The following is a 16,450-nucleotide window of genomic DNA, read 5'->3' as shown; positions in this document are numbered from 1 at the left end:
TACAAATGTCCTGCAATATGTATGTTTACTTTTGATCAGTTGACCTACCTCTGAGGGACTGTCTCTCAGAGGTGGAGCCGGTCCCTGAGAGGATCCAAAAGGACTTTGAGCATAGCCAAAGACAAACTATGTTATTATTGGATGTTTAACCCCAAGCCCCACATTTAAAACCAATACTTTGACCTCTAGGCTACCGTCAATGTTTTTCTAAAGCAAAAAACACTAGAATTTGAAAATACACAGCCGGAACAAATTTGCCACTTCCTTACAGAGCCCCTCCTCCAACTCCAACACACACGAACGCGCACATGACCAAAGAGGGCACGAGATACGTTTGTTCAATTAAAATGCCAACGTGTCATACCCCGATTTATAGTTAATTATTGACCGCCATACAGTATTCACAGATATCCTTACAGTGCCAAGAAATAGGATTGGAGCGGGAATACCCTTCATTTATGAATGATTCCTCCACTGTGTTCTGATCTGATCACAGTAATGGACAAATACCAAGTTTGCCAAATTAAAGGCCTGATCGAGGGTCGTCATTTGTGATTCTGTGAAACTGTTGAGTTCGAGGTTGCCAACGGGATGGACGGCCTCCTATCACCTAAAGAATATATCGAGGATTAAAAGACTAATATCACCGCAGGATTTGGAAAAACTTGTCCATGCTTTTACCCTCAGTAGACTGGACTACTTTAATGGTGTCTTCACAGGTCTAACTAAAAAAATGATTAGAAAGCTGCAGCTGATTCAGAACGCTGCTGCTCGAGTCCTCACCAACACTAAGAAAGTGGATCACGTCACTCCAGTTCTGAAGTCTTTCCACTGGCTTCCTGTGTGTCAAATAATTCATTTAAAAAATACTGCTGCTGGTTTATAAAGCACTGAATGGTTTAAGCCCAAAATACATTTCTGACCTCCTGCTAAATGATGAACCATCCAGATCTCTCAGGTCTTCAGGGACTGGTCAGCTTTCTGTCTCCAGAGTCAGAACTAAACATGGAGAAGCAGCGTTTAGTTATTATGCTCCAAATATCTGGAACAAACTCCCAGAAACCTGCAGGTCCGCTGCAACTCTGACCACTTTTAAATCCAGGCTGAAGACTTTTCATTTTGCCGCTGCTTTTAATTGAACTATTCTTATCTTAAACTGCACTGTAACTTTTATCCATGTATTTTGTCTTTTAATGTTTATTTTATTATCTTTTCTTTTCAACGACTGTTTTGAAATGCCATTTTCTTAATGTCTTTTATTTTTTTAAAGCACGTTGAATTGCTATATAAATAAACTTGCCTAGCCTTACTCCTCTACATTTATTTAATGCCTTTAGTTACTTTACAGAGTTGGATGAATGATGTGAAATCTAATCAACACTTAAATCAGACTTTAGTTCCACCTGGAGTAAATCCACAAGCTACCCTGCAGTATGCTAAGTCACGAAAACTAGCTGCACCTTTACCAGCTTTGAGAACACTTTAATGATCAATATGTATAAAAACACATCATATATTATTCTAAAATGGACCAATCTGCATAATGACTATTTTTACTTTTGGTACTTTTAGTATGTTTTGATGCCAATACATTTCTACTTTTACTTGAGTAACATAAGTAGAAGATCCAAGTACTTTTCCCACCTCTGCACACAGCATCATATAAACATATGTTTCTCTTGCATTTGTAGCTATGACAAAAAATATATAATATGTCAATGTGATCAACTAAATCCTAGTTAAATGAAACTGTTGGATCAGTGCAGTTATCGCTCTGTGATTAAAGCAATGGTTGCGCAAACCTGAACTTACGAGAATGTTTCATCAGTGTGTCGTTAGATAACTACTGGAACCTTGATCTGCTGACTGGAACTGGGTTCATGTGCATGGGAGTATACTACGTGGTATTAAGTGATTGGATGCTTATCATGATTATTGACCAACCAATATGAAGTCCCTGAACGACTCAATGGAGCCGAGATCCGCATTGGAGATTCTCTTGTAAACAATGGTGCTGGCGATCCCAGCTAACTTACAGCCTGTTTTGTTGGAACACACTTGAGGAATAATTATTACATTTTTCTCTATCAAGTTTACCCTAGTGCTAAATTTGTTTTTGGATAAAAAATGCCAACAAACATGGTCATACCCCCAGGGCCGGCTCTAGACAATTTGCAGCCCTAGGCGAGATTTTACGGATTCGGGTGTTTAGATGGACGGCGGAGTTCTGGATGTATTGAAGTTTGTTGAGGATTTTTGCAGGTGAACCATAGAGGAGGCTGTTGCAATAGTCCAGACGGGACGTGATGAAGGCGTGGATGAGGGTTTCTGCAGCAGTGGGGGAGAGGGATGGACGTAGACGGGCGATGTTTTTGAGGTGGAAGAAGGCTGTCTTTGTGATCTGTTTGATATATTTGTTGTCGGAGAGGGTTTGGTCAAATATGATGCCTAGGTTCCGGAAGTGAGGGGAGGTTTGAACTGGGAAGCCGTCGATGTTGAGGGTGAAGTTATGGATAGGTGTGGTTAATGCTTCAATCTGGTGCACTTTGAGCAGAATCACTACTAGATCTAGGGGGTACAACTCTAAAACACCCATATGAAAAAGATCGGTTTACATTTTAATAATCAAATAAGTATGGGAACATAACCAATAACCTACCATAGCCAATAACAAATGAATGTAACTTATTTTATTTGTGTTATTCTTTCATATATTATTTGACCTAGTTAACATTTATTTATTTATGCATATTTTTTTATCTCTCCAGTTTTAAACGATATTTTTGGTTACTATCCTATAGTATACATTGAAATGATTTCAAATCATGAACCTGCCTGAGGACCACAGATGGAAATTAGCTTTTAGCTATAATCTGGCATATTGCATCTCTTCTCTTTGCTGAGATTAATGTTTTTGTTTGCATGGTCCTTCTATAAATAAATAGAAATACAAAAAAAACCTGTTTATCCCAATAATTATAAAGGTGTGCCCTGGAAATATGTGTTTACATAAATTGTGACCAAAGCATTTGAGATCCACTGAGATAACTTAGACTAAAGTGAACAGTCTAAACACTGAGAGAGTCCTTTACCTCACTGAGCTGTAGTTATCAGCCTCTCAGTCTGACTGGAGAGGACTCTCCCTCCACATTATTGTAGAAACATCTTCTTCTTATATCCGTTGGAGCAGCTAGCAGCAGATTCTGGTGAGGGTGTTACATTTACTTAATTATGTATATTGTTACATCTAGGCCGAAAATTAGGATGAGCACCAACGGTCAAAAATGTTTTTCTACCAGCGCAGCGCCTCCCCAGATCTAGCGCCCTAGGCGAACATCTATAACGCCAGCACTACGGGCCGGACCTGCCTACAAAGAAGGTGGAACTTCTTGACTCAAATGAACTGACTGATCCATACCCATTGGCTGACTATACAGTTGGGGGAATGCGGCTGATAACTCTTAAAAGATACACTCATGTATAAGGTCAGAATGATATATGAACTTTGTATGTAATACTTTGTAAAGTATAACACAATGCAATATGAAAAGAAAAATGTATTCAGTGTACACCTGCATTTAATTAATTCCCTCTTCACATCTCTCTATTACTCTCTTTCTCTTAGAGCACCATGGCTGATATTGGACCACCTGTTCGATTTCTGATCATCTTGAACGACGACAACAGCGTAAGACTGGAGTTTCTAAATGGAATTTCCCAACTCAATGGAAGAGCTCATTGAGGAGGTCAATAATTCATGTGGATTAGAAGGTTACATAAGGCTACAGTACAAATACACTGATTTTGGGAACTCATTTGTTAATCTTACATCTACACATGAGATTAAAGATTTAACAGTGATCAAAGTTGTCGAATTAGACCCCGATTCTACAACTGTGGTCTTGTACCCAGTTGATCTACCATTAAATAGTACCCCTAAAAGTGGACGGGACAGTGAAGACTCCTCCTCTGGATCTGTGAATACAGATGACACAGTGCTACTTATAGCAGCTCTTCATTGGAATCATTAAGAACACAGCAGTGGCCTAAAGTGTTTCCAATCCCGGTCTTCTCCTATGACACAGTATACCAATTACAGAGAGGAAATGCAGAGTACACAAAGAACCAATCTAGACTGACACCAAGCTCAAAAATGCTTTCAGACATACTCGAGAAACTGGCTGATAAAGTCCACACATACAAAGCATACCCTATCAGATGCTGACTTTAGTGATGTTGCTGAGGCATTGACAAGCAAGCATCCCTGCCTAAAGGAACCAGGGTGTTTCAATGAGAGCTATGGATGGAAACAAAGGATGAAGGTAAAAATGGCCAACTGCCGGACTCTACTCGGAGCACACGGAACATCTGCAGAGCTCGCTGTGAACTCGTTGAAGACCAAGGCCCTTTCTCATTTCACAAAATGGTTGGCTTCTGCTCGCCTGGCTCTCTTTAAATTCTTCGCAGGGTAGGACTCTTCTTGAGACTTGGGCCCTTTCTCATTTCTCGAAATTCCCCTCCTCGACTCCCTCCTCGAATCCTATCCTTGTGTCTTAGTCCCGCCCACAGGAGATGCGAGCGGAGGAGTCGAGGACGGGAACCGAGGAGAGAGGAGGGGAAGAAGCAGGCGGCTAGAGAAATTAGAAATCCTCACCTCTGAGCGGTCATTTTAAAGAGATGTCCATTAATGATGACAGGAGGCAGAGCATGTCTGATGGACAGAACTGTGTTCATGACAATTTATAGCCTATATTTGCTTTTAATTCATTCACAGTGCGGTATAATGAGACAATAACAGGCTACAGATGCGGACATATACACACACACATATATATTTATATGCCTATATTTATATAAATATATACAATTTCAGATTCAAACAAGTAGCCTATGAGAGCACTCTCATAATCGTAACACTATCAGAGACTTGATATATCCCCCCCGCCCCGCTCTCTGGTCGCTACAATGGGGAAATACAATTACGGGCCGAAGGTTTTACAAGTAGGCTGTTAATATAAAAGTAAGCATAGGACACCAAACCAACTGAGACCTGTCTGTCCACTGCATCTACGCAAACACACGTACACACTGTACACGCACCTACAGCTCCTTAAGCATATAATATATCAGGATACCGTTGTGTATTTTATTATGTGAAGCACTAAATGGTTTTAGAAAAATATCGACTCTTTGTTTGTAGAGATATCTACTAAACTAAAGCATACAAATAAAGAGAGTAATGTAGGCCTGTTATATAGCCTTCGTTACTTTACTAGCCAGACGCCTGATATTGCTCATGTGGAAGTCTCCAATATCCCCTTCACACACCTTGTGGTTAAAAGAAGTCCTAAATTCAGCCAAACTTGAGAAAATAAGGTGCATAGTGAGGGGCTCCCTGGGGAAATGCCACAGGATGTGGAACCCCTACTACAGATATACAGTGGAGCAAAAAAGTATTTAGTCAGTCACCAATTGTGCAAGTTCTCCCACTTAAAAAGATGAGCGAGGCCTGTCATTTTCATCCTAGGTATACCTCAACTATGAGAGACAAAATGAGAAGAAAAAAAATCCAGAAAATCACATTGTCTGATTTTTAAAGAATTTATTTGCAAATTATGGTGGAAAATAAATATTTGGTCAATAACAAAAGTTCATCTCAATACTTTGTTATATACCCTTTGTTGGCAATGAAAGAGTTCAAACGTTTTCTGTAAGTCTTCACAAGGTTTTCACACGCTGTTGCTGGTATTTTGGCCCATTCCTCCATGCAGATCTCCTCTAGAGCAGGGGTTCCTAAAGTGGGGGTCGCGAGACCCCGAGTGGGGGTCACGAGATGATTAAAAAAAAAAAATGGAAAAAAAATAATAATAATGTATTAAAAAAATAAAAAAATAAAAAAATGTATATATATTTTTAAAAATTATTATTAATAATAACGTTTGCATAGACATTTTCAGGGGCAGACTAGCCATCTGTATAATTTCCCCGCAACGAGGCTCCCCCTTTGACAATCCACTAGCGCAGTGTTTCTCAAACCTTTTCATACCAAGGACCACTTAACCAATAAAAAACACTCATGGACCCCCATCTCACGACACATGGCCCCATTCATTCTTTCCTTTACACGGATAAGTCGTCCTGGTCCCTTTTTAGAAAAATAGCCCCAAATCATGATGTTTCCACCCCATGTTTCACAGTAGGTATAGTGTTCTTTGGATGCAACTCAGCATTCTTTCTCTTCCAAAGAGTTTTTACCAAAAAGTTCTATTTTGGTTTCATCTGACCATATGACATTCTCCCAATCCTCTTCTGGATCATCTAAATCAGGGTTCCCCAGACTACGGCCCGCGGGCCGCATACGGCCCGCCACGCCCCTTTGACCGGCCCTCCACGTCTCTGCACCTCACCATTTGAACTGGCCCAAAGAAGAAAAAATAAATAAAATAAAATTATAAAATATTTTTTAAAATATTTTATTTTAGTTGTCCAACTTGTTTTGTGAAATAATAACATGACTCTCCAAACGAGGGCGGTAATCGCTGTTCATTCCGTCACCTGAGATTAGAACTCGAGGCCGTCAGTATGTAGTGGCCAGAGCGGCTCTGGTAGTGGCCATGAGCCAAACAGTGGAACTGTCAATCAGATCGCCAGCGCCTCTATCACGCTTTAAAAGCAACGTTATGTAACGTTCTGGTTGACATCTGTTACATTTGCATCTTGTTTTTTTAACACTAAAATATTTTTTTATTAACCATTTATATTTTATATAATTTAATATGTGTGTCTGTATTATTTATATGACGTATGTTTATGACCGAATTTCCGCCACCTTACAAGCTGATCGAAGTCATGCGCAGAAAATATTATGCTACAGTTGAACAGCAGTGTAATGGCGTGCAGTAAAGTGAGGAAAATTGACAGAGAGTGTCGGGTTTTTAAAGAACAATGGACCAAGGATTATTTTTTTGTTCCATGGAAGGACCGTGCCATTTGTATTATATGTAAAGAAAATGTGGCCGTGTTTAAAGAATTCAACCTTCGCCGCCATCACGAAACCCGGCACAGAGAGTATGCTAGCTTGAGCGGGCTAGCGAGAGATGATAAGGTTCGGCGTCTGAAAGGCGGACTAGCTGTTCAACAGGATGCCTTCCTTCGTCAATCCCGGGTCAACCTGGCTGCTGTCCGAGCTAGCTACAAAGTAGCTAACCTACTGGCTACCCACGGCAAGCCGTTCACAGACGGAGAATTCGGGAAGGCCATGATGCTGGCTGTGGCCGAGGAGGTGTGTCCCGAGAAGACAGATGCCTTCCGTGGGGTGAGTCTCTCAGCACAAACGATGACGAGACGAATTGAGGAGATGGGGGGAAACGTGTTTGACCAACTGAGAGAGAGAGCCGCAGAATTCAAGTGTTTTGCTTTAGCCATGGATGAAAGTAATGACGTACAGGACACGGCACAACTGTTGATTTTTATTCGTGGAGTCAACACACGTTTTGAAGTGTCAGAGGAGCTGGCATCACTGAGAAGCCTAAAAGGCACAACAACTGGAGAAGACCTTTTTGTCGAAGTGTGCAAAACAATGGGCGAACTTGGTCTGCAATGGGCTAATTTTGCCAGTGTCACTACAGATGGTGCGCCTAGCATGGTCGGATCTACGAGGGGTCTAGTAGGGCGCTTGAACGGCGAGTTCGAGGAACGAGGTCTCGCCCCACCGATTCAAGTCCACTGCCTGATTCACCAGCAAGCGCTGTGCTGCAAAGTTTTGAAGTGGGCGTCTGTGATGAAGGTGGTTGTGCGCTGTGTCAACTACATCCGGGAAAATGGGCTGAAACACAGGCAGTTCCAGGCCTTTCTCTCCGAGCTGGGGTCTGCTCACCAGGATGTGCTGTACTACACCGAAATCCGGTGGTTAAGTCGAGGCAAAGTATTGCGCCGTGTCTACGACCTGCTGCCCGAAATCAACACCTTCCTCCAGTCTAAAGGTGAAACGGTACGGGAGCTGACCGACCCGGAGTGGAAATGGGACCTCGCGTTTTTAACTGATGTGACTGAACTGTTGAACCACCTCAACCTACAGCTCCAAGGCAAAGGGAATCTCATCAGCGACATGTATTCCCACATAAAAGCATTCGAGGTGAAACTGCAGCTCCTTGTGCGACAGGTCCAAAAGCTGGACTTCACACATCTCCCTGCCACCCAAAGCTACTGCGCCGAGAAACCAGCCGCCCCTTTCCCAGTCGCGAAGTGCAAAGATGCCCTGGAGATGCTGCAGCGAGAGTTCAGTGTGCGCTTCCGCGAGCTTCATGTCAACAACAAAGACATAAGTCTGTTCCAGAACCCCTTTGCTGCTGACATTGACGACGCACTTCCCTCTCTTCAGTTTGAACTAGCCGAGCTGCAGAATTGTGATGTCCTTAAAGACGCATTCAAGCCTGACCACCTCCTTGAGTTCTATGCTGAGCTACCAGAGGGCACTTACCCAAACATTAAACAACATGCTCTGAAGATGTGTACCGTTTTTGGCAGCACCTACACCTGCGAGCAGACGTTTTCCCGCATGAAGCAAATAAAAAATCCAACGAGGAACAGACTCTCAGATGAACATTTGCATCAAACTTTGAGACTGGCAACCACTAGGCTACACCCAGACATCGGACTTCTCACCAGCCAGAAGCAAGCACACAGTTCACACTGATATGGTAAATATACTGATTTTAACTATTACAATTTTATATGGCTGTAAACATGAACTATGATTTTTTGATGACATATGATTAATGTTTTTAATGAATTTTAATGAATAATGCTACACTGTATTTGTAAAATCACATCACAAGGAACAACAGGCAGCATATTTATGTAATTTACTGAATGTGTCCAATGTCATCCCTTTATGCCAGGTTTCCAGGCAGCAAGAGAGGGGACTGCAACTGCTGACCTCAAAGATCACTGCCCATCCATCCTTCCTTCCACCCTGGCTACAAGTACCAATTCAGTTCACCTACTGCACATATTGCTGACTTCCCATTCTGTTACTCTCTTCTAGTTTAACCTGTCGAGGGTTTACTGCTCAGTCTCTCCTCCCAATCTCTTCTCTCAGCATCTGCCTCTCCATCGTTGTCTCTCTCTCTCCCTCTCTCTTCTCTCTCTCCTCTCTCTCCTCTTTCTCCTCTTTATGCACTGCCTCTCATCTCAATCTCCTATTTCAAAGGGATGATAATTGTGCTGTAAAAGTGTTTGGGTGCTCATTGCATTTTCACCTTGAACAAAAAAAATCTCACCTGAATATACAAATAAGAGTTGGTTAGTTGATATATTGTTCACCAAGTTTCTTGTCTTGATGATTTCTCATCTCACTGTAATATAGGCCTACCATTTCTATTGTATCACTCATAAACTGTCAATCACCATGTTTTTCTAACCTTTCCTTGCTATTTTTACATGGTTGTTATTAGAAAATAAAAGGAATACCTGTGGTATTTCAAATTGAAAAACATGTGAAGTACTCACTTCTTTTGCAAATCACTTGTAATGATGAACTATTTTGTGCTAGAAATTATGGCTATAACAGGCAGTGGCCTAGTATACAGCCCACATGATCGATCCCGGCCCCTCATCACAGTCAGGAACGATAATGTGGCCCCCAGAGAAAAAAGTTTGGGGACCCCTGATCTAAATGCTCTCTAGCAAACTTCAGACGGGCCTGGACATGTACTGGCTTAAGCAGGGGGACACTGCAGGATTTGAGTCCCTGGCGGCGTGGTGTGTTACTGATGGTAGCCTTTGTTACTTTGGTCCCAGCTCTCTGCAGGTCATTAGCCGCTTTCACACCGCAGGACTTGCCTTACCTTAGTGCCACGGCACTGAATCCGCCAGGGGGCTAGTGCCAATCGCATTCACACCGCAGTACTTTCCCTGAGGCAAGATTACGTTGACGTCACTTCGTCTTCTTCTTCTCTGGGTTTACTGGCAGGCCGCAAAACCACTTCACGGCGAGTACAAAAAAAAACGAGAGAAGAAGAACTACACGGGGGAGGGGGTATAAAGCCCACCCGCTGTACATATACATATATATATATATATATATATATATATAGGTAGGCTCAGCAGACAGACCGTAGTGCAAAGATAAAGTGTCACATGATTATCTACTAAATAGTGAATTCAGCATCAACTTCACCAAGATGAAGTTCATATCTTCCTAAGATACGTGTTACTTTATGTCCCTGCTAGAATTTTTAAATGATAAATGTGGGGCTTGGGGTTAAACACCCAATAATAACATAGTTTGTCTTTGGCTATGCTCAAAGTCCTTTTGGATCCTCTCAGGGACCGGCTCCACCTCTGAGAGACGGTCCCTCAGAGGTAGGTCAACTGCATATCATTTGATGTACATAGGAACTTTAAAACAATGTTTGACCTCTGACCAAGAGCCACTGCCATTGTATCTCAACTGCAGTAATGTATAACCTAGTCCATAGTTGATTCAAATACATTGCTCTACTTAGCGAAGTGGTAGCTTGGGTTTTAATGAAATGGCACAGTCCCATCAGCCACAGATCTACATAGACATGTACGATTCAGCAGCTCAGGCTTTTGGCGGGAAGAAGGTGAGCTACAAGACACTGACAATAATCGGGTAACACTTTACAATTACTAATTTGACCAGATTGTGTTCACTCAGTCCAGTAAAATTAAGTTGTTTTCTGTTTGTGTGTGTTGTTAAAAGGTGACAGAAAGGATGTCATTTAAGGTGTGTTATCTGTTATGAGGCTTTTAGTTACAGTCTTCACAAAATAAAAAAAGCTAATAGACTTTCAGAGCAACATTTTATAAAAGATTGACTTTAAAATCAATGATGTGCAACTTTGATGATTGCTAAACATCCCTTTGGCCAAAGTACAGTTGCAAAACGAACTATTTCACTGCAGTTATATGGAAACAAATAACACATTTTAAAACGTGCTGCTTAAGCATAACATGTGGCAGGGTTCTGCATGCCATAATAAAAAAAAGCATACTAATTATAAAACAACAAAATCACATTTACTGTACATTTCAAGTAAGGATAAGGTCAACTGAGGAAAAGTAAACAGAACACTGTTAATTCTGGACTTTGAAAAGGCTAATAGACTTAAAGGTTCATAGTTTGCGAACAGCCGATAAATAGTTCATTTGCAACTTGGATGATTACTGCAGTTGCAGAAACAGCTGTTTCACTGCAGTTGTGCTTCAAGAATCTGTATTGGTTTCCAAACTGAGAAGATGGAAACACATTTGATTTTGGTTGGTCTGCTGTCTCTCTGCAGCCTCTCCTTAAGTCAAGGTAATTACCCTACATTATATATATTGTAATTTGACCATTCGTGTGTGGCAGAGCATATTTACTATGTACATTTCTTAAGTTTGTAACACACAGCTTCTGGAGAATGTGGATTTCCCAGGAACGGACATCAAATTTGAATACTCTCCAGATGTTGAACACTGTCAGCAGCTTTGCACCCAGCACCCTTCCTGTCTCTTCTTTACCTTCGTACGCCCTGACTGGACAGGAGATTTGAGGTATGGCAAGCAGTACACAAGTAACTAGAAATACATTAGTAAGTTATATTTTCCTGTGAATTTTGACTTCTCTTTCAGAAAACAGTGAGAATCATTTTTACCTCAGAAAACTAGAACTGGAAAATTGGACCAATAATTCAAACCCAACTTTTGTATCCATTTCAAGCTTTTTTTCTAATCTCAATCCTGAACTCAATGTAAATGAAAAAACAAACATGCAGATTATTATATAGCTCTTTCACAGACAGCCCTACATTATAGGTATTGTCTTTAAAAAAAGGCTCTATTTGCTAATTGGGTACGTTTTGTGGGTACTAGTTATTTTTACTATCATTGGTGTCTGTTGGATTTTTAAAGGTTTTAAGTAAAAAGACCCAATCATCTCTGCAGGCATTTCTACTGCTACTTAAAGACCACTGCTTCTGGAAATGTTGCAGTTCAGAAACCATTAAAGGGCGTCACCTCTGGGTTTTCTCTCAAAGCCTGCACCTCAGAATTACGTAAGCTAAAAAAACAGTTTATAACCAATATGAAGAGCATTAGTTAATAAGCTATATGTGATAACACTCATTTACTCTCTGTCTCTGTCTGCCAGAGCCTTGTCTGCCTAATGTGTACCCCGATGTGGACTTCTTGGGGGCCGACTACACTGCTTTGTTCACAGCGGACCATGAGGAGTGCCAGAGAGCCTGCACTCAAGACCCTGGCTGTCAGTTCTTTACTTTTGTACGTGAAGACTTTGGATCAGAGACTATCAGGTAAACCGGGATCAACACTGCTGTAGAAAAGTGCCTTTAGCCATGCTCTTAAACGGCCAGAAAGGCTATGGCTTCAAAAACCGTAGTCCACAAACCAGTGGGTGGCGTCCAGTTGACTATGTCGACTTCTTATACACAATCTTGTGATAATGATACCAGGATGGCAACAGAGTGAAGATGTTGCTCTTGCACCAGAAGGTTGGCCACATGTGATAGGCTCTCTACAATGCCCTAAATATGTTTTTTCATGTGTTGTTTTAGGTTCAAGTGCCACCTTAAATATAGCCCGTCAATACCAGTTCCTCCGATTGTGGAAAAACAGACTGGTGTAGTATCTGGATTCTCCCAAAACGTGCATCTGCCTCAACAGTCTACCACAGGTACACAAGCAGTCATATCAAAACCATTAGGTAAACGTCCTGTACGTTTCTAAGCATATTTTTTGAATGTGTTACTCGTGTTTCTTACAGCATGTGAGGGCAAGCTTTTTCGATCCATAAGCGTCCCGCAAAGCAACCTGAAGACTCTTCCTGGTGTCAGTCCTGATCACTGTCGGGCGTTGTGCTCTGCTCATCCATCCTGCACCTTCTTCACTTTCGACAGGTATCTCTCCTTTCCTATGTATCCATAAGAACATGCAATGAGGTATCATAGAGTGTCTATTATTACTAGCCAATGTGTTGTTTTAGAAAGTATCCTAACTCTCCTCTCTGTGATGATTTTATTTTATTAAGGGTTTTATTTGCTTTCTTTCATGCAGTAATGAATTTAAATGTCACCTGAAGAACAACAAAGACAAAATGGAGACAATAGCTAAAGAAGGATCCACAACTGGTTTTCCTGAACGCTTCTGTCAGCTGGATGAGAGTATGTATCACTGATCAACACTAACACTGTCAGATAGGGAAAGCTTTCAGTGCAACATCTAGAGTAGACCATCTGCAATAGCTTTGGTTTGATGATGGACTCATTCAAACAATTGAATGTAGATAGTGTTAAATGTAGATTCGTTGAACAGGGGTTGAATGTGGTGCTTATGCATATTCAGCAGAGGTGAAAAAAGTACTCGGATCCTTTTCTTAAGTAAAAGTAGAAATCCTATGGACTGAAAATACTTATTGCAAGCAAAAATCCAGAATTCAAAGTAGAAGTACAGATTATCAGCAAACTGCACTCAAAATATGCATGTGGAGCCTATGTTACATACTTATAACATAATATGGAGCACTGCTAATATATAAGAACAACCCAGTATACTCATTTACATTTATTTAACACTCATAGTTACTTTGAGATATTGTGACTGTATCACAATATCTAAAAGTAACTATGAGTGTTAAATAAATGTAAAAAGTCTATATTTGTCTTCAAAATGCATATTAGTAACATAAAATGTAAATGCTCATGTAAAGTACAATCATGTATAAATAGTACTCATGTATTGTACTTCAGTAAATGTATTTAGTTAGATAGTCATTGTGTTGCATACAGGCACCCCTGTTTGAAGAAATAGAGGAATACAGTATTGGCATACATTTATTAGTTCCCTCTGGGGGACTAAAAACGAATCAAAATGCATGTATTTATGTGGTTTAGCCTGCAGTAGAAGTTCTCTCTGGTTCTCTCTGCTTACAGATTGGCTTAAAGTTGCTCACGAAGGAGTGGATCTCCGAAGTTCTGATATCCGTTTTGAGCTGATGGACGATGCAGACTCCTGTCAGAGGAAATGTACTGAGGATCCTCTCTGCCAGTTCTACACCTACGTCAATGAAGCCTCCAATTACCGAGATCACTGGTACAGTATAGTATGCATGCAAAAGAGAAACACGTTTTGTATTTAAAAAATACAATTGAGGTAATCTTTTAACATTAAAACCTCATTGTAACACACTTTATAATTTGATTACAGCTGTATTTATGGTGAATAATTGAGATTGTGTTGATTGTGTGTTCTAGGCGTCGCTGCTATTTCAAGCGTACCATCACCATGCCTGCTCCGCCTAAAATCACCAAACTTGAGAAGGTTACATCCGGCTTCCAGCTGAGGTCCTGTATGTAGACTGCTTCACACACACGTCGTGTAGATGTAAGCAGCACTGTTTGATTTCTGTTTAAACTGCAGAGGATTATTTTGGTGTGAAAACAAGAGTAATAAACAGAAAGAATACCAGTTTGCTTTCAGCCTGCTTTATTCAACTAAAAGCGAACTAATCACACAATCACTTTACAGAATTCATCGAGATTTTGAGGAAGATGTATGACAAAGAAAACTTTCTAATTTCGTCAGTTTAGCCGTTACATCTCCTTGTTTTCTCTTGTCCTTTCTCTTTTGAGTGCCGCTCTTGTGCTTCGGTTTGCTGTAGGCCTACTTTATAAATGCAAGCTATTCAATTGTTTATAATGCTGCCAAACTTGCTGCTTCTAGCTACAGTACCTATAACTTTTGAGGTTGATGAAACGGTAGCTCGTCACGCAAGGTATCACATGACATGAAAGGGAGCAAGGTCATTGGACAGACTAATTACAAAATAATTTAGGTTGCTTGGTTACTTTGAAGATAATATGCATTCACTATGACAATATCATGCTATTACTAGGAGTGTTCTATAGTGTGTTCAAAAAACAACTACAGAAACACTATATATTATAGTTATACTATTTAAAATAATATAGGAATACTAAAAAGATCTAGATACATAGTATTACTATTGAAATATTATAGGGCTACTAGCTAATAAAATGGAACTACAGAAAAAACTAGTAATACGATAGATGGTGAAAAATACTACAGAACACTACAAACTTACTATCGGATACTATACAACTCTTACAGTATACTATAGTAATACTATAGTTCATTTCGTAAGGGAGGTGCGTACAGCAGACAGTAGCTAGCAGTTTTCGACAGATACAGCCCACTCAAAAATGTATTGTTCAACTGATATTGCTGCTGTCACTCCTCGGCTCTTGGTAGTTCAGGCATTTATCAAACCTGGCAACTCCAGGTTTCCTGGCAGCTGTCAATCAAAGTCCAGTGGCTCCGCCCCAAAGTGTCAGAAACTTTTCACGCGCGCGCACACAGACTCCGCGAGCGAGTGAGGCTGACACTCCCGTGAGCGAGCAAGAGGGCTTTCTCTCTCGTGAACGAGTGCATAGCCGCTCGCGGGGGTTTAATCTGCGCGCGAGGGTCATTTCATGCGCGTGTAAAAGCACATTTTCCGCTCGTGAGTAGCTTGTTTTGCGCGCTAGAATATTGACCCAAATCTGACTCCATACTATAGGCTCAATAAACGTGTCCGTTCACACGAGACCGCTCGACCCGCTGGAGACGCTGTAGTACATATGCCGGACCTGTAAGTGGCGCTGTACTTCTGCCACAAAATACACCAAAAACAGCGAAGAAGACTTCATGGTTGCCATGGTTGCCCTTTTGTTTATTCTCCGCGGTGGATTTAGCAGCAGATGTGGGGAGACGGAGAGGAAGGGCTCTGGCTGTTTCTCTTTAGAATTAGAAAAGTGCCGGTCAAAGGTCTTCTTTGTTATTTATTGAGCTTTAAAACAAATTATTAACGACTCTATACACGGAACCTCTCTTTCCCCCCCCCTCTCCTGCAGTCTCCATCTGATCTCTGATCTCTCTCTCCTGTCCGATTTGACTTTACTCGCGTGTATGGCTGACTGCCTGCGTGTCAAAGGACACCTAAACAATAAGCAACATTTTGACCGGAGAGATTTAGATTTACAGGAGGAGAGGCGGGGCTATGGCGTATAGGACGTACACACTCAATCAATCAATCAATCAATGTTTATTTATATAGCCCAATATCACAAATGTTACATTTGTCTCAGTGGACTTCACAGTTTGTACAGAATATCAGTATGACAATACGACACCCTCTGTCCTTAGACCCTCACATCATACAAGAAAAAACTTCCAAAAAATGAAAAAACCCCACAGTTTAAAGGGAAAAATGGGAGAAACCTCAGGGAGAGCAACAGAGGAGGGATCCCTCTCCCAGGACGGACAGACATGCAATAGATGCCGTGTGTAAATCGAAGAGATAATACATTTTACAGCGTAGGTAGACCAAATGTTTGGAAATGCATGTGTCTATAATAAGAAGATGTCA

At 41.0% G+C, this 16,450-nt stretch overlaps 2 protein-coding genes and 1 long non-coding RNA gene across 4 annotated transcripts; all 3 read left to right on the top strand.

The window, feature by feature from the left end:
* The first annotated feature begins 1,731 nt into the window (after nucleotides 1-1,731).
* Nucleotides 1,732-6,180, top strand: LOC307021998. Of its 2 annotated transcripts, none has more exons than XR_013803295.1 (3): nucleotides 1,732-3,206; nucleotides 3,305-3,485; nucleotides 3,626-6,180. It is a non-coding gene; the product is annotated as an uncharacterized lncRNA (long non-coding RNA). The 2 variants fall into 2 exon arrangements; XR_013803296.1 differs by having other exon boundaries at nucleotides 3,300-3,485.
* Nucleotides 6,181-6,429: 249 nt separating this feature from the next.
* Nucleotides 6,430-9,153, top strand: LOC307021529 (general transcription factor II-I repeat domain-containing protein 2-like). The gene is made up of 2 exons (XM_079653734.1): nucleotides 6,430-8,699; nucleotides 8,901-9,153. The coding sequence occupies exon 1, from the start codon at nucleotides 6,866-6,868 to the stop codon at nucleotides 8,693-8,695; it is 1,830 nt and encodes a 609-aa protein (XP_079509860.1). The 5' UTR covers nucleotides 6,430-6,865; the 3' UTR covers nucleotides 8,696-8,699; nucleotides 8,901-9,153.
* Nucleotides 9,154-11,154: 2,001 nt separating this feature from the next.
* On the top strand, nucleotides 11,155-14,490 carry LOC307020953 (plasma kallikrein-like). Its single transcript, XM_079652649.1, has 9 exons — nucleotides 11,155-11,326; nucleotides 11,406-11,562; nucleotides 11,953-12,062; nucleotides 12,158-12,320; nucleotides 12,582-12,700; nucleotides 12,791-12,923; nucleotides 13,081-13,187; nucleotides 13,956-14,115; nucleotides 14,277-14,490. The coding sequence occupies exons 1-9, from the start codon at nucleotides 11,266-11,268 to the stop codon at nucleotides 14,377-14,379; spliced, it is 1,113 nt and encodes a 370-aa protein (XP_079508775.1). The 5' UTR covers nucleotides 11,155-11,265; the 3' UTR covers nucleotides 14,380-14,490.
* Nucleotides 14,491-16,450: the final 1,960 nt, after the last annotated feature.

The sequence above is a fragment of the Notothenia rossii genome (genome assembly GCF_949606895.1).
Source record: "Notothenia rossii genome assembly, chromosome: 10".
Lineage (NCBI taxonomy): Eukaryota > Metazoa > Chordata > Actinopteri > Perciformes > Nototheniidae > Notothenia > Notothenia rossii.
The sequence above is the reverse complement of the archived record's forward strand: the minus strand, read 5'-3'. Positions and strand labels throughout refer to the sequence as shown.